Source organism: Drosophila suzukii (genome assembly GCF_043229965.1).
Source record: "Drosophila suzukii chromosome Y unlocalized genomic scaffold, CBGP_Dsuzu_IsoJpt1.0 scf_Y1, whole genome shotgun sequence".
NCBI lineage: Eukaryota > Metazoa > Arthropoda > Insecta > Diptera > Drosophilidae > Drosophila > Drosophila suzukii.
In genome coordinates, this window is record NW_027255895.1 from 543143 (window position 1) to 552854 (window position 9712).

The 9712-nt window shown below is 54.6% G+C and overlaps 1 protein-coding gene across 1 annotated transcript; it reads right to left on the minus strand.

Moving 5' to 3' along the window:
• Positions 1–8994: 8994 nt before the first annotated feature.
• LOC139353932 (eukaryotic translation initiation factor 3 subunit J-like) lies at positions 8995–9441 on the minus strand. Its single transcript, XM_070998136.1, has one exon. The coding sequence runs from the start codon at positions 9424–9426 to the stop codon at positions 8995–8997; it is 432 nt and encodes a 143-aa protein (XP_070854237.1). The 5' UTR covers positions 9427–9441.
• Positions 9442–9712: the final 271 nt, after the last annotated feature.

The following is a 9712-nucleotide window of genomic DNA, read 5'->3' on the forward strand; positions in this document are numbered from 1 at the left end:
TCTCTCAGTCGGGTTCTCCTGTGGGGTGTATGGAGCTGTGAACTGTTGCCTGGCTCCCATTTCGGCCAGGAAACTCTTGAAGGTTTTGCTGGTAAACTGGACTCCGTTGTCCGTTATGACTATTTTGGGGACCCCATACCTCGCGATTATGCGTTCTTTGAAAGCTTTCTTTAGGGATTCGGCCGTAGCGCTTCGCAGCGGCACCAACTCAGTCCACTTGGAGAACCTGTCTATCAATACCAGCAGCATTTGGTTGCCGTGTTTCGAACGCGGCAGGGGTCCGACGAAGTCCGCACATACCGTAGCCCATGGTTCCTCTGGCACCTGCGTAAGCATTTTCCCAGCCATTTGCATCTGATTCGGCTTGAACCTCATGCATGTCTCGCATACTCGCACGTGGGCTCGGGCGTCATCTTCGCTGCCCGCTCTATGAGGTATATTCCTGTACAGGGTGTTACCCTCCATCACGTAGTCTGGATACTTTTGCGGCTGGGTCCTTATCTTTTCGCGCATTTCCAGAATCCAGCTGCATGCTGCAGAAGCTTCCGCCGCCGACGTCTCCTTGATCCCTCGAAGCGTTTCCGGCAGTGGCTGCCTTGACAAAGCGTCTGCCACCACGTTGAGTTGCCCTTTCCTGTACGCTATTTCGAAGTCGTACTGCTGCAACTCCAGGGCCCATCTGGCGATCCTCCCTGAAGGGCTCTCTATGCTGTTGAGCCACTTCAGTGCCATGTGGTCGGTTACTACTTTAAAGTGGTAACCTTCCAGATACGGCTTGAGCTTTCGGATTGCCCAGACGATTGCCAAGCACTCCTTCTCGGTTGTTGAGTAATTCTTCTCAGCGCCGTTGAGCGTTCGGCTTGAGTAAGAGATTACCTTTTCGCCTCGTTCAGTTTCCTGGGTCAAGATTGCCCCGATGCCGTAGTCGCTTGCGTCAGTTTGCAAGATGAATGGTTTGTCGAAGTCCGGGCATGCCAGTACGGGGTCTGCGACGAGTCTTGCCTTCACCTCTTCGAACGCCGTCTGATGTTCCTGTGTCCACACCCATTTATTGCCCTTGCGTAGCAGATCGTTCAGAGGTTTGACTATTTTTGCGAAGTCAGGTACAAACCGGCGGTACCATGATGCTACGCCCAGGTACTGTCGGAGCTCTCTTACTGTCGATGGTGGTTCTAGTTCGGCGATGGCTGCTACCTTTTCCGGATCCGTGCCTATTCCTTCGCTAGTCACTCGATGACCGAGATATAACAGCTCTTTCTTGAAAAATTGACACTTCTCCGGGTTTAATCTCAGATTTGCCTCCTTTAGTCGTCGGAAAACTTCCTTTAGGTTGGCCTTATGTTCTTCCAGCGAGCGCCCGATCACTATGATGTCGTCCTGGTAAGCAAATGCGTGCGGCGACATTTCTGGGCCGATCACCCGGTCCAGCACCCGTTGAAAAGTCGCAGACGCCGAATGAAGTCCGAATGGCATTACTTTCCATTGGAATAAACCTTTCCCGGGCACTGTAAATGCCGTATACTGCCTGCTGTCCGCTTTCAGTGGGATTTGCCAGTACCCATCTTTTAGGTCCAAGCTGCTGATGTACCGTGCTTCCCTCAATTGGTCGAGAATATAATTTATTCGGGGCATCGGGTAGGCATCCTTCACAGATTTAGCGTTTATTTGCCTAAAGTCGACGCACAGTCTCCATTTGCCCGTCTTTTTTTTAACCATCACGATGGGAGAACTGTATGGGCTTGTTGAGTGTTCTATGTATCCCATTTGGAGAAGCTCGTCCACCTTCGCATTGATCTCCCCTTGAACTTTCGGATTCTTGGGATAGTATCGCTGCTTTATTGGTTTGTCGTCTTTCATCGTGATCTGATGCTCTGCCATGTTTGATGTTCCCTTCATGCTGCTGAAAGTCGATAGCTCTGCCTCCAGGAATTTCGTGGTGTCGTCATCTTCGCTTGCCCGTTGTACGACTGCCACCGACAACTTTTCCTCGAGCCATCCCTTGTGACGCTTCCTGGCCGGTATTATCACTTCGTGTCCAGCGCACTTAATTTCGGTACCGACTTGTGTTAGAAAGTTCCATCCCAACACCAATGAATCCACTACTCCTGGTAGTATCAGCAGGCTCATGCTCAGTCGCTTGTTCCCGAACGCAATTTCCACCTCCAGCTGCTCATCGATTCCGCCACATCTTCCGTCTGCCAACCTAACTTGCCGTCGTATCCTCGTAATCTTTCCGAGGGCAGCCAGGTCGTCCCCCAGCTCTTTGCTTATAAAGCTTGCTGTTGCCCCGGTGTCGATTGTGGCCTTGTATGTGCCCCCACCAATCGTCACCGCTGCGGACAACTGCTGCTCCTCCTCGATCAGCTTTCCCGTTAGTTTGGAGAGGTAGCATCTTGCGACCCCCGCTCGCCTCTCTGCGGCTGAGATCGCTGGGCATTTCCCGCCTGCTGGCAGCATTCAACGCTCCTGACGCCTACTCTCCCGCACACCCAGCAGAACAACAGGCGTTGGTGCCGACATCCCCGCGCCCAGTGTCCATGACCGCCGCACTTTCGGCAGGCCTCCTGGGGGTCTGTGATGTGTGTCGTTTCACGAGGCCTTTGTGTTGTACTTGGTGGCCTCCAAACATTGTTTGCTGGTTGCATCTGTTGCTGTTGTGGTGGTGTCCATTGGCCTCCGCGTGGTGCTCCTGTTGCCTGCTGCCGTGGTACTCGGTTAGGTGGCGACCATTGGTCGTTTCCCCGCGTCTCCTGGATTCCTGTCTCTTCGCATCTTCTGCATGTTACCTGCGCTGGCGATGACGACTTGTTCTTCGAGAATTTGTTTTCTTGCGCGAACGCTTCCCGCTCCTTTTCCAGTTCTTCATACTCGTCTGCTAATATCATCAGCGTGTCCAGGTCCGACACTTTGTATGCCCTTAGGAAGATCCTTAGACTGGGGGTGCAGTTCTCTTTAATGACCCTTAACGTCTCTTTCGTAGAATAGTTAAGTGGCCTCACCATCGTCTGCATGTCGATCATGTAGTCCTTGAACGACTCGCTGAAGCCTTGCTTCCTTTGCCGGACCTGGTCCGCCAGCCTGGTGAAGAAGTCTCTTGGCAGGAAATATGTGTGGAAGCTTTCAATGAATTCTGCCCATGTTCTCCATTGCTTATTGTTGGCGATGAACCATTTCAAGGCCCTTCCTTTTAGCAACTCCGGCATTGCTCGAGGGATCATATCAAGCTCCAAACCGTACGTGTTGGCGGACCATTCTACCTGCTCCAGGAACTCGAATGGTTTTTCCGCCCCGTCGAACCTGAACGACCATTCGCGGACCTGCTTAGCGACCTTTGCATAGTCCGACTGGCTTGGTCTCGGGATCAGCGCTGCTGCTTTCTTTTCTTGGCTTGACTCTCTCCTGTGGGCCTCTTTCTGTATGTTGTCAACGCTCAGGCTTGCCACCAGGTTGTCCCCTTCAGCGTTCGTTAACGTAATGCTTGGGCCGGCTCTGTCGTAGTATGTCGCCTCTAGCTCGGCCCAGATGTCGACGAGTTGTGGATCGTTCTCTGTTTCGGAGAAGTATTCCGATAGTGCCTTCCTCATGTCGTCTAGCCTGCCCTCCAGGGCGACGTTGAGCCTCTGTGCGACATGGGCGAAGTCTTCCTTCTTGAGGCGGTAAATCCACTTCTTTTCCATTTTTACTGTGCTGTTCTCACTGTTGGGACAATCACGTTGGGCGCCAGATGTAACGAACTGATTTTTTATTGTCTGCTCGCTACGAGATTCGTGCGGCTAGCTCAGTATATTGTGTGTTCGTCCCACCAAATTTATATTAACGTGACCGCCCAGTAGCTCAGTGAGAAAGCACAGAATTCACGGGTTCGTATTGGGTTTTATTGTGGGTATATTATTACAAGTGTCTTAGTCGCTTGGTTGGCTTTGACTCGTTGCTTGTGACCTTCGGTGCTTCCGACGGTCCTGGATGACTCTACGACCTCTCGCCTTGATGACTCGGTGCTCCCGTCCTGTAGCTCCCTGAAGATACTCGCAGCTCCCTGAAGATCCTCGCCGCTCCCTGAAGATCCTCGCAGCTCCCTGAAGATGCTCGCTCGCGGTTCACTTCTCACGCGTGACTTGGTGACTGCTGGTAACGACTCGGACTCGCGAGGGGTATCGGCCGTACGGGCTTAGGGAAGCGTCACCGTTCTCAGACTAGGGTGAACAGAAGCTGCGCTCTCCAGGATCGCTCCTTTCGACACACCGCCGCCTGTCCCTTGCTCTGTCCCGGATGGTCCCACTGGGGTTTCTGCTCAGCCCGCGCGGACAGTCAAGGCGGTAACGCCAGGAAGCTGCCTCGCGCCTTACTTCGCTTCCACGCCTAGTGTAAACGAACGTTCCACCCTAGCCTCACCCTTTTGCTTCTTGTCCGGGACGTTTCCGTGTGGCTTTTGGTACTCGGGGTTCGGGCACGCCGCTCCGGGACCTCGCAAGTCGAATCCGTAGGGCTCTCCTGGACAATTCCACTCGAGACCGTACCGATCGACCGCTCTCCCTTCTGGCTTGTTATATTTGGGGTTCGGGCACGCCGCTCCGGGACCTCGCAAGTCGAATCCGTAGGGCTCTCCTGGACAATTCCACTCGAGACCTTACTGATCGACCGCTCTCCCTTCTGGCTTGTTATACTCTTTCCAGGCGTAACGCCAGGACTTTGTGGACAGGGTTAATCGACCGCCTTGACCTAGCCGTGTGATGCCCTCTGGATCTCAGCTACCTGCGTCTCAATTCGGAGATTCCTGGTATCCCAATCCCGAACGTCTCGACGTAGCAATCTCGCTCCTTGTAGGCTCCCACGGCGCTGCTTCTCTGGCGACTCGACTTGCTGCTGCTCCCTTGTAGGTTATCTGGTTGTTTGATTGTTCACTTTGGTATCTGAGCGATCTTGACGGTTTGACTCCTTGTGATCGACTGATCCAGCTGCCAGCGCTCTGCGGCCTTATATAGGGCCTCCAAGCACCGTTATTTCCCTTTTGCGCACGGCCCGCTGGATCTCTCCACTTTGGGTCCAAAGTCCGTGCCTCCTGGACGACCCACTTGTCCTTTATGTACCGCTTCCAATGGATGTTCCGCCCACTGCTGCCGTTCCGCTGATTCCCGTGCCGCTTGTGGCACGCCTGTGTGCCGCTCCACTGCCGAGATGTGGCACTTCCTCTCCCGGTCCAAAGTTCACGGGAGAGTCCAAAGTCCAGAGGAGTTCCGTTATCCCCTTCTGCATACGGCACTCTTGCTCTGCCCGCGAAGTCTCCATTCTCTCTTGATCTCCATCCTTGGTCTCCAATCTCTCTCGCTCTCCTTCATTGGTCTCCAAACTCTCTCGCTCTCCATCCTTGGTCTCCAATCTCTCTCGCTCTCCTTCATTGGTCTCCAAACTCTCTCGCTCTCCTTCGTTGGTCTCCAAACTCTCTCGATCTCCCCGCCGCGCCGTTACTACGCGAATTCGCCGCGTATCTGGTAAGCGGCCGGCCATCTGCTGCTGCTTCTATTTGTGGGGAGTTATTCAACTCCTCACATTCCCCCCTTACTTCGGGAAACATTTAAGACTGGTTCCTACTCTCCGGCGTTTCCTTGCTTATCCTAGCCTTTGAGTCCTTGTGATTCCCGCGGCGCTCCCTCGTTGCTCCCTCGATGCTCCCTCGACGCTCCTAACTCCCTTGAGTTTCTACAGCGGGGGTCATCCTCCTCGTAGCAACTTTAAATCTCCCGCGCCGATATTTCCTGTGTTCCCACTGGGACATCGATACTCCTGGGCTATCGATCCCCAGCTCGCTGCTCATTGCTGCGTCTCACTCCTTTCCGTGTTTCCTCCGCCTGGTCACACCATTCGTGCGTGATCGATATTTATTCGCTATCGACGGTGCGGCGTTGCCACCTGCTCGTTGCGATACTTCCACCTTGGCCGATATTTCCATTGTCGTGTGCCCATCGATCGCACTATCGTCCAGTGCCAATCGATCGCCTATCGAGGCGCCCCCTTCCCTGGCTCATGGTGATTTTGCAACTTTCTAGGTAAGTTTTCGCATTTCCTCACTCCTTTCTATTTCATCCTTTCTCTCTCCACACGACCTCTCTCGCCTCTCGTCTCTCTCTCTCGCCCTTCAATCGTCCTCATCCGGCTGAGCCTGGCTTTACGCTGGCAACACTCGAACGCTGGTGCGGAGAGGACTTCGCATTTGCTTCGCTGCAGGTAAGTATTTTGGTGTCGCTTGGCTGCTTCCTGTATTAACCCCATATTGATTTCAGGACGCTGAAGCTGCCATGTATGCCCCTTACTTCTGGCCCCTGTTTCAGCCGCGTTTCCCGTTCTATGTCGGTTTTTTTTTTCCTTTTTTTTCTTTCTTTTAAACTCTGTTTTGTCGGTTTATTTAACTTTTATTTTTGCTCTTCGAACACTCTCATGCCCGCCAGCCCTAACCGGACGCGGAACGCGCGCCTCTCTCTCCACACGCGCACGCTGCGCCTGCCGCCCAGGATGCGAGCCTCCTGCACCACCGGTGTCTCCGCGATCCCTTCGGGCCACTCCGTCTCCGCGATTTCTCGCCATCGCTGTCCTTCCGGCGCCGACACCGTCCGCGACAACTTTGGCCGGGCCACCACCTCGGACACTTCGGGCGCCGAGTGCTGCCGCTTGAGCGGAGGACGGCCGTTTCTCACGGGCTCAGGCCACACCCAGGGTCCTCGCTCCAGATGCTCCGCGGTTCCTGCGCTCCCGGTAGGCGTTGGCGTCGACGGCCCTGTCCTTGGCGTTGCTGGTCCGGTGCTCGGCGTCGGTGGTGCCCACTGCTCCGGTCTGCCACGGGTCCTGGGGTCCAGCGGGCTCACCCGGTCGATCAGAAGGAGTCAAACCGTCAAGATCGCTCAGATACCAAAGTGAACAATCAAACAACCAGATAACCTACAAGGGAGCAGCAGCAAGTCGAGTCGCCAGAGAAGCAGCGCCGTGGGAGCCTACAAGGAGCGAGATTGCTACGTCGAGACGTTCGGGATTGGGATACCAGGAATCTCCGAATTGAGACGCAGGTAGCTGAGATCCAGAGGGCATCACACGGCTAGGTCAAGGCGGTCGATTAACCCTGTCCACAAAGTCCTGGCGTTACGCCTGGAAAGAGTATAACAAGCCAGAAGGGAGAGCGGTCGATCAGTAAGGTCTCGAGTGGAATTGTCCAGGAGAGCCCTACGGATTCGACTTGCGAGGTCCCGGAGCGGCGTGCCCGAACCCCAAATATAACAAGCCAGAAGGGAGAGCGGTCGATCGGTACGGTCTCGAGTGGAATTGTCCAGGAGAGCCCTACGGATTCGACTTGCGAGGTCCCGGAGCGGCGTGCCCGAACCCCGAGTACCAAAAGCCACACGGAAACGTCCCGGACAAAAAGCAAAAGGGTGAGGCTAGGGTGGAACGTTCGTTTACACTAGGCGTGGAAGCGAACTAAGGCGCGAGGCAGCTTCCTGGCGTTACCGCCTTGACTGTCCGCGCGGGCTGAGCAGAAACCCCAGTGGGACCATCCGGGACAGAGCAAGGGACAGGCGGCGGTGTGTCGAAAGGAGCGATCCTGGAGAGCGCAGCTTCTGTTCACCCTAGTCTGAGAACGGTGACGCTTCCCTAAGCCCGTACGGCCGATACCCCTCGCGAGTCCGAGTCGTTTCCAGCAGTCACCAAGTCACGCGTGAGAAGTGAACCGCGAGCGAGCATCTTCAGGGAGCTGCGAGGATCTTCAGGGAGCTGCGAGGATCTTCAGGGAGCGGCGAGGATCTTCAGGGAGCTGCGAGTATCTTCAGGGAGCTACAGGACTGGAGCACCGAGTCATCAAGGCGAGAGGTCGTAGAGTCATCCAGGACCGTCGGAAGCACCGAGGGTCACCAGCAACGAGTCAAAGCCAACCAAGCGACTAAGACACTTGTAATAATATACCCGCAATAAAACCCAATACGAACCCCTGAATTCTGTGCTTTCTCACTGAGCTACTGGGCGGTCACGTTAATATAAATTTGGTGGGACGAACACACAATATACTGAGCTAGCCGCACGAATCTCGTAGCGAGCAGACAATAAAAATCAGTTCGTTACATCTCCTTCATTGGTCTCCAAACTCTCTCGCTCTCCATCCTTGGTCTCCAATCTCTCTCGCTCTCCTTCATTGGTCTCCAAACTCTCTCGCTCTCCTTCGTTGGTCTCCAAACTCTCTCGATCTCCCCGCCGCGCCGTTACTACGCGAATTCGCCGCGTATCTGGTAAGCGGCCGGCCATCTGCTGCTGCTTCTATTTGTGGGAAACATTTAAGACTGGTTCCTACTCTCCGGCGTTTCCTTGCTTATCCTAGCCTTTGAGTCCTTGTGATTCCCGCGGCGCTCCCTCGTTGCTCCCTCGATGCTCCCTCGACGCTCCTAACTCCCTTGAGTTTCTACAGCGGGGGTCATCCTCCTCGTAGCAACTTTAAATCTCCCGCGGCGATATTTCCTGTGTTCCCACTGGGACATCGATACTCCTGGGCTATCGATCCCCAGCTCGCTGGTCATTGCTGCGTCTCACTCCATTCCGTGTCTCCTCCGCCTGGTCACACCATTCGTGCGTGATCGATATTTATTCGCTATCGACGGTGCGGCGTTGCCACCTGCTCGTTGCGATACTTCCACCTTGGCCGATATTTCCATTGTCGTGTGCCCATCGATCGCACTATCGTCCAGTGCCAATCGATCGCCTATCGAGGCGCCCCCTTCCCTGGCTCATGGTGATTTTGCAACTTTCTAGGTAAGTTTTCGCATTTCCTCACTCCTTTCTATTTCATCCTTTCTCTCTCCACACGACCTCTCTCGCCTCTCGTCTCTCTCTCTCGCCCTTCAATCGTCCTCAGCCGGCTGAGCCTGGCTTTACGCTGGCAACACTCGAACGCTGGTGCGGAGAGGACTTCGCATTTGCTTCGCTGCAGGTAAGTATTTCGGTGTCGCTTGGCTGCTTCCTGTATTAACCCAGTATGATTTTCAGAATGCTGGAGCTGCCATGTATGCCCCTTACTTCTGGCCCCTGTTTCAGCTTTTCCGAGTGCAATGTCTCCACGGTCATTTCGACCCTTTTGATGTCAGCGGCGCTCAGGTTCACGCATAGGCTGCGCAACAGATCTTCGACGAACTGGGGAAAGTGCTCCGATTCCCGGAACTGGGCCACCTTCCAGCTGATCGTGGCGCCGAACTCCTTGAACTCCTCCTTGCTTTCCGGATTGAAGGCATCGAGGCCGCCGCTCGTACTCGTCACGCCGAAGGCGTCTTGGGCGTGTTTGAGGTCTGAGGCCTCCTGGATCTTTTGCAGGCGCAGCTTCTCGGCCAGTTTATCCTCGGGTGATAAGTTAGCCAGTCGTTCCGCCTCCGCTTCCTCTTCCAGCCGCGCTTGCTGCTCCATTTTGGCATTTAGTGCCTTGCTTGGCTTGGTTTTTGGCTGGGGCTTCTGTTTTCGTGGGCTTCTCCTCGTCCTTCTTACTACCCAGATCTACGGTACAGCTCTCTGCTCTGTGCCGTCTTCCCCCTTCCTTCGGCAGACTTTTGATGCGTGTTTTTCTTTTCCTCCGATCAGTCCCAATCGAGACCTTAGACGCTCTGGTTCGCTCCCTTTGTGTTCTTAACGTTCTCCTGATGTCCTTTATGTGTTTCATCGCGCCTTTGTAGATGCCCTGTAGTATCCTTGGAGG